General features: G+C 34.1%; 1 protein-coding gene across 1 annotated transcript in view; it reads right to left on the reverse strand.

Annotated features, from left to right (window-relative positions):
* LOC145291192 (lysophospholipid acyltransferase 5-like) overlaps nucleotides 1–21220 on the reverse strand; it is a 202134-nt gene that overhangs the window by 34137 nt on the left and 146777 nt on the right. Inside the window, exons 6-7 of the mRNA XM_080136773.1 lie at nucleotides 12188–12258; nucleotides 6987–7095 (exon numbers count right to left, since the gene is read on the reverse strand). Coding sequence (XP_079992899.1) covers nucleotides 6987–7095; nucleotides 12188–12258 — 180 coding nt within the window. The remainder of the gene's footprint in view (nucleotides 1–6986; nucleotides 7096–12187; nucleotides 12259–21220) is intronic.

The following is a 21220-nucleotide window of genomic DNA, read 5'->3' on the forward strand; positions in this document are numbered from 1 at the left end:
AATATAAAAAAATTTTCTGTATAAAAGCTATTAAAGACAACACTCGTGGAATTTAATAAAATAGCACATTTTTTTTAGGTTTATAAACAAAATAAGCCAATTTTCCGATTGAATCTTGAACTATTGTTTTGAATGCATTTTAGATTTTTTTTTAGGTCAGATTTTCTCAAAAGTTGGAATTTAAGATTTGGTGTCAGTTTGTATCTCATTTAAACTATCTGAACTTGTTCTAATTTGTTTGTTTTTTTTAAGACAAAAGTGTAAAAATCAATCTATTGCTTCAGGAAGATATAAATTTTCACTAAATTTGTGGTGACCCCATCTGTGCCCAAAATACAGTTGAAAACAAGATAGAATTCCAATGTAATTGTCCAAATTATTTGCACTAGTATGGTTTCCACATTAATCCCAAACAACTTAAATCATGTTTAAAAAAAATACCACTTAACATAAAATAAAGTTATAAATACCAAAATAAAAATTAAAAAAAACGAAAATAAAAAAAATAAATAATAATAGTAATAATAATAATAGCCAATATAAACAAATCAAGGGAAATGCTTAGGGAGAGAACCCAGGTTATTGAAACTTGCAAACCTAGTCCATAACTAGAAAATTTTGTTCTTCATTTTTGTAGCAAAATTTGAAAATTGAATTTAAAGTGGAACTAATGGTATCTACTTAATTGTCATGTAGCAGTAATGAAAATATGCAAAAATTACAAAAAACAATAAAGTAGAAAAGATAATTAGCAAAAATAAAATTTTGCTAAATTAGCCAAAGATTTTCAGTTTTCAGAAAAGATTTACCTCTCTTTATCACAATTAGAACTCTCCAGTTTCTTTTTAGCTGAGCAGATTAAGGAAAAATTGTTCATTTTGGTAAGCAAGTATGAAACTTAGCACAATTGCTCACAATGGTCTACTCTTCCGAAAAAACTTTTGGGCCACTCAAAAAATCCAAGATGGCCGCCATTCTGAAATCCAATATTGCTAGTTTACAAAGTATCTAACCGATTTTCACAATCTTTGTGTCAAATTATATGTTTTAGGGGATGGGAAAGCAGTAAATGACACAGAAATAACCGATAAATGAGTCCTACAATCCACAAAGGCACATATATGAGATGAATTTAAGCAAACATTGTCAATTTTTGCCTTTTATTGCCATTAAACCGAATCATTGACTTGATATTCAATTCTCCAAGTGAGCTGAATGTATTAGTTATAAAAATCAATCCTTTCAGCTCATTGTTATAATATGTCATATGTAAGAGAGTGATTGTCATGACACAACCAGGGCATAACGGTGACATCACTGCTGTGAAACTCAGCATGGGGTCCAGTATCAACTGATTACGGACACACTGTTCATGTTTCAGTGTCCCAAATGCTGTCTAATAAGCCCCATGGACAAAATAATGTTCAGTCTGTTAGATAGCCGCACCTGAATTGACAGGATATGCCAGCGCGGGAGAGCCGAGCCAAAGGTAACGGGGCTATAGTTACCTGGATGGTGTACAGATCGCACGGGACTTAAATGATACTGGATGAACGATCGGGCTAGGTGTAGGGAACCCTACCTTTCTGAACCTAGTTGTATCTCATATCTGAATGTGTCAAAATATATTCGGTAACTGTGGTTACAGGTGGTAAAAGGATAAACCCTCGGCCTGAAGCCTATAACATTTACAGAATGTCTATTGAGAAGACGTCAAATGCGAAAACTGATTGGAGCAAATGCTGCCTATGTCAGACAGATAAAACCGGAGAGGATCTCAGTAGTCCCATTCCAGGTCGCAATAAATCAGATGGATATTCAATGCTGGCTACAAATATTCCTCTTTTTCTGTCAGATGCCCATGATTATTAATCCTGCTAGGCTCGATGAAGGTGATGGTATTGAAGATACATTGAGGCAAAACAATGCTCAGTACCATCAGAGTTGCCGTGCTTTGTTAAAAAATACCAAACTTGATCGGGCCAGGAAAAGGGCATCTGACGCTCAGGAACATACTGTCAAGAGTTGTTCAAAGACTCGAAGAGTGAGTTTAAAGCCAGAACAATGTTTCATCTGCGACAAAGAATTTCTAGATGATGAACAAAGACGTGAAGTCATGACAATGGGGCTCAGCAGTAGGCTCAATGAATGTGCCACAACTCTAGGTGAATGTAAAATTCTTGCCCAATTGAGTGCTGGTGATGCCATTGCACAAGAGTTGAAGTATCATAAAGATTGTTTAACAACTCTTTACAACAGGGAAAGATGTCACCTTTCTGCTCTACAAAAACAGGAAAATGAAGATTCTCAGAAAAAAGGAATCCATCCATTGGTATATTCAGAGCTCCTTGCTTATATAGTTGAAACTAATACGAACAGTGATGCACCAGTTGTGTTTAAACTTGCAGATCTCATTACACTGTATAAGCAACGACTTGAACAGTTGGAACTGCATGAACTTGCCTCATATGTTCACTCACCAAGACTGAAAGAGAAGCTTGTCAGATATACCAGCACTTGAAGCTCACAAAAGTGGGAGAGATGTTATCTTGTCCTTTACAGAGGATACAGGGTCAATCTTGTCAAAAGCTTCAGAATTTTCTGATGCTGTTATACTCAACAAAGCTGCTAGTATTTTGCGAAGACACATGCTTGCTCATGAATGGAAATTTAATGGTAGATTCTGTGCAGACTCAGTGGGAAATTCTATTCCTCAATCACTACAACAATTTGTTTGTATGGTGGAGCACGGCGTCAATATCAAGTCGCAACTGGAATTAGATTCATCAAAGACAGACTTGGCTGTAGCTCAGCTCCTGCAGTGCAACTGCTACAGCCACAAAAGCAATTCATCCACATTCAGACATTGACACAATCGTGAGACTCTCTTTCCCATCTTTATGGACCTATCTTTGTATGGGAAAACACGAAAACGAGGACTTGTGGAACTGTTACATGACAATGGACTAAGCATTTCATATGACAGGGTGCTTGAAATATCTGCTCAATTAGGTGATGCCGTTGTTGACAGGTACACTGAAGATGGTGTTGTGTGCCCTACAGAACTTAGGAAAGGTCTTTTTACCACATCAGCTATGGACAATATAGATCACAATCCGTCTGCAACAACAGCTACATCCTTTCATGGTACCAGTATCTCACTATTTCAACATCCAACGTCTGACAGTGATGGTGAACTGCGTGAGCGACTTATGATAAAAAATCATAGTATAAAACGGGTGCCTGAACTTCCAGAATCTTTCACAAACATTCATCCTGCATATCTAAAGAACAAGACTCTATCGCCTCCAGAGTTCAAATATCCAACAAGTGTCGATATTGACTTTCCCAGGCTTTTGTTAGCAAATGAATTTCAGTGGCTAGAAAAGGTTCATCTGACACAAAGCATTGATGATTACGTTAACATAACCTGGTCGGCACACCATGCTTCTGAGAAGAGAGATTTAGATTTCAAAGTGAGCATTACATCAATTCTACCTCTCCTCCGAGAACAAGCCCACTCAGTTGCCACAATACGACATGTTATGGAGAGGATTAGAGAGACAATAGCGTTCCTCAACCCAGGGCAAATTCCAGTCATAACTGCTGATCAGCCACTTTATGCATTGACCAAGCAAATACAATGGCACTGGCCTCAGCAATATTGTGAAAATAAGTTTGTCATGTTTGGCGGCTTGCATATTGAAATGGCTGCACTGAAGTCAATTGGGTGGCTTCTAAAAGCAAGTGGTTGGATAGAAGCCATTGTAGAAGCAGATATAGCTTCGTTTGGTATTGCAGAATCTTTCATCACTGCTTCAAGTGTTACTAGGACACGATACGCTCACCAGATTACTGCATGTAGTCTCTACACACTGATGAAAAAAGCATACGAGTATTACATTGCAGATACTTCTTTGGAACAAGATGCGTCAGTTATCTTAAGCTTTGATGAGTGGTATGAGAAGCGAAAAGCAGAGAGCCCGCAATTCAGTTACTGGTATCTAGTGCTTTCAATGGAACTGACCATACTATCTCTGATACGTTCTTTCAGGGAAGCCGACTTCAGACTTTATGTCGAAACAGTGATGGAGCTGATACCATACTTTTTTGCCAACAATAAATACAACTATGCAAGATGGCTATCAGTTAATCTGAAGGACATGCTGTGCTTAGAACAGACCCATCCTGATATGCATTTGCAATTCAAAAATGGCAAATTTTTTGTCTTCAAGTCATTGCGATTATTTTCTTCTATGGCCATTGATCAAGCACATGAACAGAAAAATGCAATCATCAAAGGAGAAGGTGGGGTTGTAGGTGTGACAGAGGATCCTTCAGCACTACAAAGATGGATGGTAGCAGGGCCAGAAGTGAGTCGTCTTACTGAAGAATATGAAGCACTGTCATCGAACCAGGATGTTACTGAAAACATGAAACACAGAGAACAAACAAGTCAATCCCAGAAAGCTTTCTATGGCAAAGTAACAAAGCTCATGGCTGTCATCAATGAAATGGGTAATCCATTTCAAGAAGAATCATCCGATTTACTCACTCTGGATACAAAGATTATAGCATCGGAAACCGCAGCTGAAGCTGTTCGCATGCACTATGGGAATGGCAGGACTCGCTTTAAAGAGTTCATGAAGACCTTAGAGGGAGAAAACCGGGCTGCTTTCTATTCCAAAATCAAAAGGAACAACATAGACTTCTTTGACCAGACACAAGAAGCAGCAGTGACTGATGCCAAACATAAAAGTTTGAAAGATGACTGTCGCCTATTCTCTAAACTATTCATATCTTGCCAATCCAGGGAGTGTGACCTGATGGAATTCTTTAAACATGAGAACCAGTCCTTTCCTGCATCGTTGAGTGAAAATGGAAACCTCTACAATGGTACAAAGTCTCAACTTGCATTGCTTCTTCAGTCCAAAGTTACATGTCCAGATTCAGTTCCACATGTGTCAGTCATCATCATCGATGGTTCAGCATTGGTAAACACAATACCACCCTGCAAATCAAAAACCTTCGAAGAGTATGCACAACTTGATTTTTTTCCAAAGGTACTGAAATTCAGTTCAGCATACGAGAGGACTGACATTGTTTTTGATGTTTACTTACCAACAAGTTTGAAAGCTGAAACATGGACAAAACGTGGACAAGGTGCAAAGCGTCAGGTAACCCACAACGGCAAGCTCCCTCCCAACTGGCGAAATTTCTTGAGGGATGATGACAATAAAACAGCTCTCTTCAAGTTTCTGGCTGATAGAATCACTTCACTAGCACAGGATCATAAAAATCTCGTGGTAATCACCAGAGTTACAGATGTTGTTAGCAATCAAAATATAAGTTTTGAAGGACTAGCACCTTGCAACCATGAGGAATCAGACACAAGGATGTTTGTACATGCAAAACATGCAGTTAATCATGGTTACAAAACAGAACTGCTGAAATCTAATGACACAGATGTCCTTGTCATTGCCATCACTGTATTTCTAGTCTTGAAAGAATTGGGCCTGGAGGCAATGTTCATTGAATTTGGTCAAGGAAATGACACAAGGTTTATTCCAGTACATGAAGTCATCAGCATACTTGGCCCTGAAAAAGCAAAAGGCTTGTCCTTTTTCCATGCCTTTACTGGTTGTGATAATGTGTCAGCCTTTCGATATAAAGCTAAAAAGACAGCATTTCAGACATGGAATGTTTTACCTGACGTGACGGGCGTATTTGTCAAGCTGAGCAGTCATCCACCAGTCATAAGTGAGGACCAAGCAATTATTGACCAGTTTGTCATAGATCTACCTCCCTCACAGAAATAGATGCTGTAAGATTGGACATGTTTGCTCGTAAACAGAGACCCTACGACTTCATACCTCCAACTAAAGCAGCTTTAACTGAACACACAAAGCGTGCAGCATATCAAGCAGAGTGCATTTGGAGTAAAGCAACATGCTGTCACATGGAAATTGATAGTCCTGGCGAGTGGGGGTGGAAGAACCACGGCAATACATGGAAGATGTTTTGGACAACACTTCCGCCAGTTGCAGAAAGCTGCAAGGAACTAACAAAATGCGGATGCAAGACACAATGGTTTGGAAGATGCAAATGCTATAAATTCAGCCTTCCATGTACAAATTTATGCAGCTGCAATTGCGAGTGTTGAACGTGTGAATCCTGATGAAAACACAAAAACAAGAGAAAAATACGGGATAAACTGACATAAGTGTGTAAAATATAGGCTTTATTACACTCAAATGGTGTTAAATCTTTATTTTGTCATCAGAAATGGCTTTGTTGACATCAGAAACATAAATTGATATATAATATGTGGAAATCGGTCAAAAATGAAGCATTTAGTTCACAAAATGATAAATTTTACCATCTGTGGCGGCCATCTTGAAAAATGGCGGCCATCTTGGATTTTTTTAGTGGCCCAAAAGTTTTTTTCGGAAGAGTAGACCATTGTGAGCAATCGTGCCAAGTTTCATGCTTGCTTACCAAAATGCACGATTCTTCATCAATTTTGACTTAAGCTGCTCAGCTATTTTTGCATAACTCAATTTTGGCTGTCTTCAAAAACTTTTTTCATTAATGATTCATTTTCTACCTTACTGTTTTTTGTAAGTTTTGGATATGTTCATTACTGTGACATAACAATTTAGTAGATATCATTGGTTTCACTTGAAATTCAATATTACAATTTTCGAATTTTGTTACAATAAAAAAATACCGAAATAAAAATGGTAATGAAGGCTAATTGAACAAATATACAGAAATCCACATTCTGGCAATGCAAAGGTTTGCTCATGTTATATTAATAAATATAGAGAGAAGTTACTTCCTTTAAAGAATTTAAAAGATCAGTTTGTTAATTTCAATGTACATGTAAATGAAAGAATTATTATAAAAGTATATGTTTCTTCTAAAATAAGCTTTATGTTCGTTTTTTATAACTTTTAAAAAATAATAGGAATATATTAACTTACATGAAATTCTTTAGTGTTCAGATATTCAGTTGATACGAAGAAATTGAGCAGCAATAAATTGCCTATGTAAATAAGACCAACACCAAGTTTAGTGAGACCAGCAGCCAAACTGGAATAAAAAAAAAAAAAATTTAATTAAAAATTAACTTTTTTTTTAATTTAATTAAATTTTGCAATTTGGATTAAAAAAAAAAAAAAAAAAAAAAAAAAAAAAAAAGAAGAAGAAAAAATAAGACTAATACTTCTATCAAATGAAAAGGAGATGGGATATGGATCTTACGGTAAAATGCTATAAATGTGGAAAAAGAGCGATATTTAACCAGAGAGAAAGGTCAGGGAAACAATTCAAGTCCATTTGCAATAAGCCTAGCAAACATGTACCATCATATGTCATTGGTAACATGAGCTCTCTAAACTATTAGAGAATAGAAGCTATAGGGCTTTAGTTTACATTGGAGCTCAAGTTTAAACTAATCAATAGTGCATTGAATAGAACATACTTAAAACTTAAGTTGGTGAAAAATAAGAAATTGACCAACAACATATCTAAAATTTAAGGGTAAGTGAAAATAAAAATAAAACTAGTTTATTGCAGTTAAAAATTTAAACAGAAATGTTATTTGCGATAATGATCCGTTAAAACAGAATAGAATGCAGATTTATTTTTATTTAAATGTCATTAAAACAAATTAAAAAAAAAAAAAAGAACAGTAGGATTAAAGTCTCAACACACGTATGCATGCAAATAAAGAATAAGGGAGAGAAAAGGATTTGGGAGAAAGTAAAAATATCAAAGGAAGCAAATAAAGTTTGATCTTATAAGCAGAATGAATAGCATATTCATAACTGATGCAAATCCCCGTATTTCCTCCTATAACACAGAACAAGCTAGGTAACATACAAATATCCGTGCATGAGGTCGCCAAGCTAATCAAGAACATAGATTCCAGTAAAGCAACTGGCCCTGATGGCATCCCAATTATAGTGTTAAAAAAGCTTCAACCAGAACCTGCTCCCATACTTACGAAACTATTTAAGCGCTGCCTTAAGGAGAAGTGCTTTCCGACTCCCTGGAAGACCTCATCAGTTTGCCCTGTATTTAAGAATTCAGGTGATAAGTCATCTCCCTCTCAGTACAGACCAATAAGTCTCCTGTGTGTTATGAGTAAGTTGCTGGAATCCATAATAAATAGAGAAATAGTCAACCACCTCAGCAGGAATAACCTTTTTAGTGATACACAATATGGTTTCCGCTCTGTAAGATCTACCGCAGATGTGCTGACGGTAATATCCCACAGGATTAGTGAATCTCTTGACAAAGGCTTCCTTTCTAGGGCAATTGCTCTTGACATATCAAAGGCCTTCGACAAGGTATGGCATAAGGGTCTACTTCACAAGATTTCCAGCTATGGTATAACTGGAAATGTTTTCGCAATCATTAAATCATTTCTTTCCGAGAAGCTCATTAGAGTAGTGGTAGATGGACAAAAATCAGAGGCCTGCAATATAAATGCTGGAGTCCCTCAGGGGTCAATCCTGGGCCCAACTCTCTTCCTGATCTACATCAATGACCTCCCTAAACACATACTTAAATCATTCGTTGACATCTATGCTGATGACACGACCATCTACGGCAACACATCAAAGGCTGTAAATGACAAAGTTCTCTGATTCTCTCTCCTCTGATCTCGAGCGCGTGGTACAATGGGGAAGATGTGGCTGGTTACCTTTAATGCATCCAAAACCAAACTCCTATCCTTACATCATCAACGCTCTGATCCCCATCTGGCATCAATTGTGATGGATGGCTCTCGTCTGGGTGAGGCCCTGTGTTTTGACAAGCTTCTGGGTTTGACCTTTACTCCTGATCTGAAATGGAACACGTACATCAAGTCTGTTGCTAAGGTCGTTGGAAACATGGTGGGATCCTTCTACCGCTCCAGAAGATATCTTACTACTGATGCAATTCTATATCTATATAAAAGCCAAGTACGTCCAAGGATGGAATACTGCTGCCATATCTGGGCAGGAGCTGCTAAAAACAGCCTATCCTGCCTTGACAGAGTACAAAATAGACTTCGTGGCTTAGTGGGGGATGCCCTTTTCTCTACCCTGCAACCTCTCTCCCACAGAAGAGACGTTGCGAGCCTATCCTTGTTTTATCGTTATTTTCATGGCAGGTGCTCGTCTGAACTCCAATCTCTGGTCCCCCCTCGCCAATCTTTCACGAAAAACACCCGTCTAGCTGAATCCACTGTGAAAAATTTCCCCACTCTATATCTGTGCCTAAATCAAAACGCGGATTCCATGAACAAAGCTTCTTTCTTAGAACTGCACACCTGTGGAACTCTGTTCCGTCTGCCTGCTTCCCTCCGGACTACAACTTGGATGTCTTCAAGTCCAATGTTAACAAATTCCTAATGAACCGCCCCCTTAAGTAAACACTTCATCAAATCTCCACACTAACGTAATGTACTTGCAATAACCCTTATCCCTGAGTGGCTTCCGGGCCTTGATAAGTGGTGATCACTGTGTAGAGAAAAAAAGAAAAAAAAATTGTTGTCACAGCAAATGACTAACTAACAAAGAATCTTAATTACTTAAACTTTAAAATTCCAATGATGGCGCATCACATCAAAATGAAAAATGGATGAAAAGGATGGAAATGAAATAATTTTCAATAGCGAGGTTAAGTTAACAAGAATGGATAAAAATTCAAAGTGGTTAAATTGAAGTTTGATTGTAGTCTATAAAAAAAACAAGAAATAGAGAATTGTTTAATGTGTTGACATTCAATTGAAAAGCCGGCATAATGAAACAATCGATATTAACCATGTCTTTTATATTGCATGGTTTTGTTAGCCAAAATTAAGCAGACAAGAAAAGGTGATAATTACTGAAATAAAGGAAATCAAATCAAAATATTGCATTTCTCTCATTGAAAAAAGAGGAAATCAAATAGGTCGAAAAACTTTTTCTTTTTTTTTATCAAGTTTCCTATCGGTTAGTAATTCAAAGAATATATTAGGACAAATTACTTAAAAAGGAAAAGAACTGAGTTATAAGTGAAAGAAAAAAAAACTTAAATTGAAAATTAAATTAATAAGGGGAGGGGGGCATTTTGCTATTTACGAATCAACAGCCAAAAAGCATCGAGAGTTACCTCCCCTACACCAAATTTTAAACTGAAACAAAAAAGGAAAATTGAAATAAAATGTAAAAGATGTTTATTTTTTAATTTTTATTTATTACTGCAAAAAACATTTACACACATTTTTGTAGGAACAAAATAGATAATAGCAAGAGACAATTTTGCAGATCCATGAATCACTAGTATTAGTAGATCATTATAATTTGCTTTTATATCCTGGCAATTTCATTGTATGATTCTATGTGTCATGTTTTGTATTTTGTTTAGGATTTAGTTGTTTAATACAGTTGTTTATTTAATTTAGTTGTTGATCACCTTTGCATATTTTGGTGTTTATATCATCTTTTTTGCTACTGGCAAAGTTTTGTAAGAGCTTGGGGATGTGCATCTAATTCCATTTTTTCTGTTATTTTGGATTTTTGGTTTCACAAGAAACACTCGTCTAGCTGAAAACATTATCAATAATTTTTCCCACTCTTTATCTGTGCCTAAACCTAAACATAGATTCCATGATCAAAGCTTCTTTTTTAGAACTGCACGCCTGTGGAATTGTCTTCCATTTTCCTGCTTTCCAGCTGTCTATAATATGGTTGTCTTCAAGTCCAACGTGAATAAGTTTCTGATGAGCCGTTCCACTTACGTTAACAAATTTACCGAACTTCCATTACTATTGATTACTATATTGTCCTTTTGACTACTCTACACTCTTTAACCCTTATCCTTGAGTGGCCGATCGGCCTTGATAAGTGGTGACGCCTATGTAAAAAAAAAACAAAAAAAAACAGCATTATATGAAAACTAGTCATAAATGCAAAAAAAGTTTTTAGTGCAAAGAATTCATGAAATGGGGAAAAGAAATAGAAAATCTATATATCTATAAAAGTGAAATATTGTGTGTGTGTGTGTGTGTGTACATTTCCCTACCAAACTACTGTCAAATTCCGGTCTACAGACTCAAGATTTGACATATTGAGATTTAGGAAAATCTTTAATTGGTTTTTGGCCAGAAATTTGACTTATGGGGTCAAAGTTCAACGATTTGACCTTCAAAAATTCTACCAAACTTCTCCGCCAATTTTGGGTCTAAACACTTGAAATTTTAGATGTAGGTAACTTGGACATGGGGCAAACTTTATTTTGATTTGAGACCAAAACAATAAATCAAGTCCAGGTCAAAATTAGGGGCAAAGTTAAAAAAGATTTGACCTCTGCCAAATTATTCAGAGAATTTCTGGTTTTAACACTTAAAATTTTACATAAAGTGTATTCACACATAGGGCAAGTTATAAACAGTACATAGGGCTCGAGCAAAGCCAGGCTGAACTGCTAGTAAAAGGATAAATTAAAAATCAAAAAGTGAAAATCCAGATGAAAGGATATGATAGGTCAAGTATTTTCAAAATGAAGTGATCATAAGAGTCAATGTTCTCATAAGAAATTGGATTTATACATTAACAAATAGATCCAAATTAAAAATTCAAAATATATGTAATAATCTAAAATCACATTTATATACTGTACACTTAAGCATTCATTTTAGGTACCCAGGTTTCACATTTCTACACACACACACAATCGAGTACTTTGGTTTTATTTTTCTGTTGACATGAGATACAAAATATAGTGTTTCAAAAATAAATATTCATTTCTTTTAATGTTTCTATTTAAATTGTTAGACAATCTTCAAGAAATTGCCACTTCAGTTTGAAAGAACTTTTTTGATTCACTTCTATTAAACCTGGAACAAATTTACATTTTGTTATGAGATTCTTCAACTATCAACAAAATATAATGAAAAAATAAACAACTACATTAAATGCAGGATAGTAAAAATAATTTACAGACTCATTCTATGAACACCAGTTTCTTGGTAGAAAAAAAGACTCAGATTTGATATGCAATAAAGTGTAATATTTCTTGAAAGAAAAAGATTTGAAGAGAAAAGGATTAGCTTTTATTTCTCACCTGATAATAAATTGCAAATCTCATTTCTTAGTCAAATAATTCTTTCAAACAGGTTTGCAAGAAAATGAGAATGTCATGAACTTACCTATCAGGCACTCCATTACCTTTGCTGGAAAAACCACCTTCTATTAATGTCAGGTACCTCTTAATAGAACACTACCAAAGAGAAAAGAAAAAGTTGGAAGAAACAAATCTGAATTCTTTCATTTTTACTTATTTTTATTTCCTTTTATAAAAATTTGTTTTACAGCATAAATTGCCAACAAACAAATTCACAATTATAACTGAATTTCGAGATTTCATGGCAAAACATAATAGCTATTGTAAATGAATTATTGTATACAATAAATTAAAGACAATATGCTATTTTTACGCATACCAGAGATGGTGCTGATTCATACCTTTCCCAACAGTATTAAAGTTGGACTAGTGCATTCATTTTAGTTGTTCCTTTCAAGTAAACCTTGTCCTGAATTTTTTATTTAGCTGCTGAGATTAAATTCTACTTGCAATGTTTTATATTTGTTTAAATCTTGCTGAAAGAGGATTGTGGAATTGAATTAGCAAACTGAGGTTATAAATAGTATGAAACAGAGATTGTTTTTCTTCCACCATATGACAAGAACTTGAATAAAAGACACTGTCAGTTTGAAGCTCATCCCAAAGTTCCTCTATTAACTTGAATTAACGGTTAAAAATGTTTTTTTTTTGTTTTTTTTTACATTTATTCCAATACACATTGTGCAAATCCTCTATAAAATATACATGACACTGTTTACAAATCAATCAAAAATTAAAAAAACTGCTGTAAAAAAGCAAAAATGATCTTTATACAAGATGTGCCACTGACCACCTGTACACCTCTTTATTAACTACATCCCACAACTCGAGTACTACAAATTGGTTAAAGCTCAAAATAGTATTCAAGAAATATATATATATATATATATATATATATACATACTTATATGTAATATACTGAGTTCGTGTAATTCAGTAAGTTTTCATATACCAATGTGTTTTAAGCCAAAAAGAGTTGACTTAAGGAGTAAGCTACAAAATTATCATATTTCATAATTGATCATTAATATACTGTGAAAGCAAAAGAAAGACTTCAAAAAGGGTGTTGATGGCAACAAAAAGTGTATTTCATTTTACGTTACAATTGTTTCCATGTTCAGTCGAACAATTTCAAACATTATATCGTTTGAAAATTTTCCAAAACCAGCATTTCTTCAGACTGTGTTTATTCATAAAGTCTGAAGAAATGCTGATTTTGGAAAATTTTCAAACGATATGTTTTAAATTGTTTGACTGGACATGGAAACAATTGTAACGTAAAATGAAATACACTTTGTTGCCATCAAAACCCTTTTGAAGTCTTGATTTTGCTTCCACAGTATATATATATATATATATATATATATATATATATATATATATATGTTAATATGTTTAACCTAAAACACAAGAAAACAATAATAAACTAATAAAAAGAAAATTATTAGTGTTATGTGCAGTATTGGTAAACTTAAATATTGTTTATAATATGCACATGGATGATAAACTAACACTTGATACCATACAAGTATGAACTGATAAAAAGAAATGCAAAATATCTACATCCTTATATCAATTTGGATGAAAAAAAAGAAAATACAAATATTTTTATGATTTACTTTTGGGCTGATACAAGATAAATGATTGGATGCTTCAACCATGTGACCTAGAAAGATTCAAAGTTAGATTTCAAGTGTAGTTTAAAAGTTAACTTAGCAACACCAATGTCAGATGCTGCAAAATAAGAGATGCTCTTAAACATGTTGGGATGATCCAGCAAAAAGGAACTCATAAGGAAACAAATCCACAGGTAAGTAAACAAAATTGACGATTCTTTGTTTCCCCTGTTCATGAATGTCATACCTCTGTCCAAGAGAATAATCCAGACAGCATTTCTATAGTTCAGCACAGAGAAGTGAACACTATCCATAATTGGTAATTTACTCATTTATGGTCGTTAATTATTTACATTGAAATTATTTTCTGGTCACATTTATATGAGGATGTACAAATCTAAAATAGAAATCCTTCTATGTTTAGTGTTCAGGTTATTGTTCTATAGTGATAAATGAAGTTATTTCTTCCCTACTTCTGTGGAACCCTATTATCCACTCCAGATGCTATTGCAAGAGATGTCAATGTTTAGAGGCAGGACCTGAAAGCATTCATGTGGGGCTGGCATAAGTCTGTAAACTCCATCTCTATGTTTCAAAGATAATGATAAAAGTAAAAATGCTTAAAGGCAGTTGAGTTATTCCCCTATTTTATTGAATAATTAAAAATAAAATGAAAGAACAAGTCTGTGCTAGTTATGACATTTAGAGAAAGTGAACTTTTTTTTTTTTTTTTTTTTTTTTTTTTTTTTTTTTTAGTCGGGGGATTAATTCATTTTACTTCTTTTCACATTCAAATTGTTTTGTTTAACAATCCATTTAAAATTTTCTTGGCCCAGAAAAAAGTTCTGTAATATATTACACAAAAAAAGGTTATAAAAAATTAATTTATATATATTTTTTTTTTTTACTTTAAAATGCTTATATGTTTGTACTTTTGACGATGATTGTCCTTTAATATGATGGCATCATTTGCATTAAAAGCTCAAATAATTTGTTTGATATTGGTTATCATCAAAAGCAGACATTTCGAAATATTTTTTTTCCTAAAATCATATGTGGAATATTGTCATTAACCATTATGAAAAAGATAATATACAGAAATAAGTATCCATACCAACATGCGAATGTTGGCCATCAGTCGATTATAACTTATTTAACATATCTTCCCATTTTTGTACATACAGAAAAAAGTTTGTATTTATAATAAAAAAAGTGCATCTATTGGATATATGCTTTTCCTACAGGCATTAGTACAACACTGAATTGTCTAGAATTACAAGTTACCTGGACAAACATTAAAACACATGCACTTTCTGGGTCCACAAATACTACACCAAATAGATGACAATTGAAATTTGTTACATGTGCAAGAATTTAAGGCTAAAAAAAGACAGTGCTCATTATCTAAAGTAAACATTTTACACATTTCTAGGTAAATGCAAATTTAAGACAATCTTTAAACATTGGTTGAACTACAAAATAGCTAAAATAGTGAATTCATTTTTATTTTTGAAATAGTAAAATAATTTCACTGAAGCAATAAGTGGGTGAATCATGTAACTAGACTGTGTGCATGAGAATTGCTTACCAATATCAAGCAATAGTGAAATTAATGTTTTCTTGTTTTCATTCTCTTGCTAGACAAAATCTAAAAAAGTGAAAATCAATCCTTAAGTCATTGTTCTGTTTTGAGAGAATTAAAAAAACATTTATGTTTTAAGTTACATAAAAAAAAGGAAACTTATTCATGGTATTACAGTCATATGCAAACATTATATAAATAAGGCAAAAGAGCCGTGCGCATTTCTGTATGTCCAGCAAAGGCTTATTTCGCGGGGGCTCTTATTTTGATTGACTTTCATAAAATTCACATTATTCCATCCTCTTGCGTTTGTTCATGTTTTTCATATACAAGCGAAAGTAGCTTTCTGGATTTTCTGCCAGAGACATCCAGAAAGCAATTAGCTTTGATCAATGTAGGTGAAACCCCTCATATCAGACAATTGCTATTCATTTGGATACTGCCAGAGCTCTCTTTTTTGTAGAGAGCTGGTTTTCTCCAACAACGGTGGGCGGAAAGCTAAAAGCTTAACTGGCTGACAGCCAAACTTAAGAGCGTGATTTCATCTTTGCACCTGCGTGAACTCATTCACTTAACTTTCACTTTCTGCATGTCAACTTTTTGATTGCTAAATTTGAACGCTTTCCACTTCCTCTCATGTCATAGAGCAGCAGTAAAATTTCACATTTCCTTTAACTTTCTTTTCCGCCTTCGTGTCAAAGCTTCGGGTTAGAGCCATTGATCTCATTGTTTAGACAATTTACAATATTATTGATTTTTAAATTGAAGAGCGTGACTGATACAATACCTCCTTGTGGAACTCCTTGTATTTTGTGTTTGATATTTTTTGCTTAAGTCTTTTCAGATAGAAAATCTTTATCAGGATGGGTAGTCTGCCCTTTAATCCAAGATTCTATAATCTTGGATTAAAGGGCAGACCACCCATCCTGGGAAAAAATTTTCTATCTGAAAGACCTATACAGGTATTTTATTATACCCTGTCATCATGTTGTATCTTGGGCCTTTTCTAAATCAAAAAAGAAAACTATTGCAGGTTCTTTTTAAATGAAAGCTTTTTTGATAAAGGTTTCCAATCAGATTATGCAAAGACAACTTGTCAATGCAATTGGTCTGAAATTTTGTGGATCTGAACTGTCTTTTTTTGGCTTAGGAATGGTGATCACAATAGCATATTTCCAGCTATTGGTAGTTTTCCCTTGAACCATATTTTGCTGAGTGTGTTTAAAAAATGTGTCATTGATTTGGGAGGAAATTGTTTTAGAAACTCTGAATCAGCTTGTCTAGTGTGAGCGTATTTTATTGTGTTTGTCTGATTTAGTGCTAGTCATGACAAACTGATTGATTGGATTTTGCCTATCCAGCTCCCTGTCTTAGTCCAAGTGACATGTTGCATCTCATGTCCTAATAGAACTTCAAACAATCTGCTCAACCACCAGGATCCTATTCTTAAGCATTACAGATTGCCACCCACAGTCAACAGGTGGCCCCCATTAAGGAACTTTTACTCTCTGCAAGGGATGCAGTCAGTGTATTCTAATGTACCACCAATAGGGCCAATCGGCTGCTGAACCCAACATAGTTGTAACATACTAATATTAATCCTGTCAGATAAGGATGTAACGAATTAAAAAAATACTTGCAAAAAAGAAATGAAATAATACACAGAATTTACATATATTAATTTGACTCTGAAAAACTGAAAATGTCTCATAAAATAAAAACTTGGATGTCATTTAAGAATGTTTACCTAATATACATATATCCTGTATGTTTATGCATATATACATACACCGACGGTTATGAGTACAGGATGGAACGATAAAATTGTCACCCTCGAAAAGACAACAGGATTCCATTTCCATTTGATGAAAACCGATTTTCTTTTGTAGCAGACCATCTACTAGTTGGCCAGTTGTGTACAAATCCCAAGAGCGATAGGAGACTTCTATCATGTCTGAAAGTGACACAACGTTCAACGAGCAAGATCGGAGATGCGCTGCTATACAACTCATACTCTCTACCAATCAAAGTTATGACAACAAGACCATTGCCAGCATCTTCAAAATGCAAATCCGGACGGTTCAACATTTGAGGTCATAGCTCAACAAAGTTTCCGGCCACCGTTATGGTCTTTGGTGTCGTTTCAAGTGAGGCCCACATCATGCCACCTCACATCTTCAAAGTCGGCTTGAAAGTCAACACCAGCATACCTGGATGTGCCGAAGAGTGTGGTGATCCTCTGGTGCAATCAGGTGGCTGCTTGCAGACCCTGGGTGTGGCAGCAGGACTCAGCGCCTGTCCATAAATCCAAAGAGAACCAAGCTTAGCTTCAGAAGATGTGCTACGACTTTGTACCCTTCTCTCACTTGCCCTCTTCTTCCCCCAACCTGAACTCACTGAACTACTTCATTTGGTCATACATTGAGAATATCACCAACATAAATGACCTCTCACAACACCAAAGTCAGCCTGATTGCCAAGTATTCAAGTTCCAACCAGTGCTTGTGGAAAAGGCATGCTCCCAGTTTCAGACTCGTATCAAGGTGGTGATTGAGGCTGAAGGCGGCTAGATTGAATACTACATAATCAAGTAACCTAAATTGATTTTTTCAATTAAGTTTTAAAATGAAGCTGTAGTGTTATTGTCTTTCGAGCAACAATTTTATCATTCCACCCTATAGTGGCCTTTTTAGACAGTTTTGATTTACACTTATAGAATTGTTCATCTTATGTTATATTAGGCTCAATAGCTTCTGATAGTTTTATAGTACTTAAAAGTATTGATTTGTTTTTTTAGTAGGCCATAACAATAGTTTCATATTCTCAGTGATCTTTAGAAGGTCCAAAGCACAATTTAGATGTGTAAATTTGTATTAAAATTAACGTTTCAGGTAATCTTCAGATTACCAAGAATGTAAAACCTTGATTCCTATTAAAAAGTATGTAATTCTTGTAAATACTACACATACATACGCTTCATTATACCAAGATAAATTTTGATTTAAACATTTAAGAATCTATAAAAATTAAACTTCAGTTATAGTAGGCCCTACTTGTACATTTCTCCAACTTTATAGTTTATTAAAATAAAAGCATCAGTGACAATTAGCATATAGACATTGCGTTCCTCTTTTGTACATTTTCTTTGTTCAGTACATCTATGGCCTCCTAAAAAAACAAATCCCTACATAGTACCCCAGTAGTTGTTGCCCCTGACAGTAGCCCCCTACACCAAAGTGGCAATTTGCCTTGTTTGGGGTGAAAATGTAATAAAAAAAAATAAAAAAAATAAAAAAAAATCTGCTGATTTTTTTTTGACACTTTCTATCTTATTCAATCTTTTTGTTTCTATTGTATAACCCAGTTTTCAAAGTTAACAGGTAATATGGATAAACTTCAAATATTAAGGGTAGAAAAAGTTTACTAAGCAAAAAATACAATAGTGAGCAGCAAAGTAATTTGGCAATTATTAGATTGAGCTAACAAATCCCATAAGATTTCATAAGTTCTTTTTCTCACAGAAAAAAGACAATTCCATTATTTAGATACTGATATCTAATGCATTCGTCTTGAAATCTTATATAATATGCATATTTAGCTAGTGTTCAAGATAAGGAGAAAAAAAAGCTCATAACTGCAAAAGTATGATTCATAAATGTTAAAGAACGTTATTATCAATGCAAAATTGTTTTTAGAACCCTAACACTATCCATTTCAAAAGCCATCTCTATGAATAATTTTGAGTGAGAATATCAGTACTTATAGGTTAGTTACATTCTTAAAATACTTTGATAAAGAAATTTAATAAATCTTTTTACCAGCAAATGTTTTCAAACTTCTGAGATTTAATTCAAAAGAAAAATTTATTGTTTAACTAGCGGTGGGTACCCGGCATTGCCCATGTGTTTGTAGGTGTGTGTGTTAAAAAAAAAAAAAAAAAAAAGAAAAAGTTTTTAAAAAAAATGAAAGTTTTAGTAGGCAGATCAGATTGAACCCAAGGTGGAAGCAAAAGGGAAAAAAATAGGCAACCACCTAGGAATTAAGAAGCATGTTAAATTAAGGGTTAATCGGATGTTCGCAGTGATCGCTCCGCAAACAATGTCTAACTGTATTTATCCCCCTACCCTGGCATGGGTGTCAGCTGAGCAGCATCATAACAGACGCAGAGTACTTATAAAAACACAAAACAAAACGAAAAAAAATCCCAATGCAAATAAACCCCAAAAAGAAACTTGAAGAAACCTACCTTGTAAAATTCCAATATGTTTAATATTTTAGTATGTAATTTTTCGGATTTTTTTTTTTTTTTTTGCCAAATATTTACCCGTAGTTTTTTTTTTTTTTTTTTTTTTTTTTTGTGTTTATTTTCCAATTCGTTTTGTAGATTATAAATATCGGTTACAGATGGTATTTATCGCTGTCATAATACCTTTCCAGTTAAGAAAATAAATAATGAATAAGTAACTAATCTAATAAGAATTCACTCCTCCACCTTAGCATCACCTTAAAAGTAACTGAACATAGTCGACGAAAAGAAATATAACTAAAATAAGAAAAATATAAAGTCGAGTATCTTCTTAAAAATAACTAAACATAACCAAAGGGAAAAATAAAATAAAATAAGGAAACTATAAAGTGAAGTAATCGTATGAACATATGAAGAACGGTCGATGGTGACACCGATGATTGCCGGTGTCACCCGATCCATGCCTGACCATAAATCAGTCGCAGTTGATAAAGGGAAAAACAACTCATGAAACACAGGGAAAATAAAACTCCATGGTGAAAAAGAGAGGAACGTTGCATAAATACAGTTGGATACGCAAGTAGTAGTTGTCGACTGTAAGAGTTTGTTGTAAAACATGGACTCTATGGTTAGTTAGTTTCGTTCAGTTTTTTTAATAAACACGATTTTCTCTGTAAACTGTAAACGATAATGAGAAAAAATTAAAAACCAAAAACGGGGAAGATGGTGTAAGTACCCATTGGATTAGGTAATAAAAGAAAAAGAATGATAAATAAAAAACATGTAAAAAGAAAAGAAAATGGAATAAGTAACCATTAGAATAGCTGTATACCAATCCACTTTTTTTAAGCAACTACAAACGCAAACCAATGTTTCTCGTAGTTTTCTACTGTGAACGGTCAAGTCCGGTGTAAATAGGTGGCGGTGGAAGGAGGAATCTAATAGAGAGAGAGAAGAGTTTAATACTTCCATTGATCCTAAGCGATTTTTGCAGCGAACTCTCACCAGATGAAATATAGGAATGTATGATCAGCGACGTTATGGAAAGCTAATATGCCTATAACACACCTCAGATAATGTGCTGCAGCTTGTGTGTAATAGATTTGCATGTAATGTCTCGATTTTTAATCCTATTAAGGTCAAACTCAGACAGGAAAAAACGAGTTCATTTTATTTATATAGATAGAAGATAGAATAGATAGATAGATAGAAGATAGAATAGATAGATAGATAGAAGATAGAATAGATAGATAGATAGAAGATAGAATAGATAGATAGATAGAAGATAGAATAGATAGATAGATAGAAGATAGAATAGATAGATAGATAGAAGATAGAATAGATAGATAGATAGAAGATAGAATAGATAGATAGATAGAAGATAGAATAGATAGATAGATAGAAGATAGAATAGATAGATAGATAGAAGATAGAATAGATAGATAGATAGAAGATAGAATAGATAGATAGAAGATAGAATAGATAGATAGAAGATAGAATAGATAGATAGAAGATAGAATAGATAGATAGAAGATAGAATAGATAGATAGAAGATAGAATAGATAGATAGAAGATAGAATAGATAGATAGAAGATAGAATAGATAGATAGAAGA

The sequence above is a fragment of the Euprymna scolopes genome, chromosome 2 (genome assembly GCF_053919585.1).
Source record: "Euprymna scolopes isolate OS-2025 chromosome 2, ASM5391958v1, whole genome shotgun sequence".
Lineage (NCBI taxonomy): Eukaryota > Metazoa > Mollusca > Cephalopoda > Sepiida > Sepiolidae > Euprymna > Euprymna scolopes.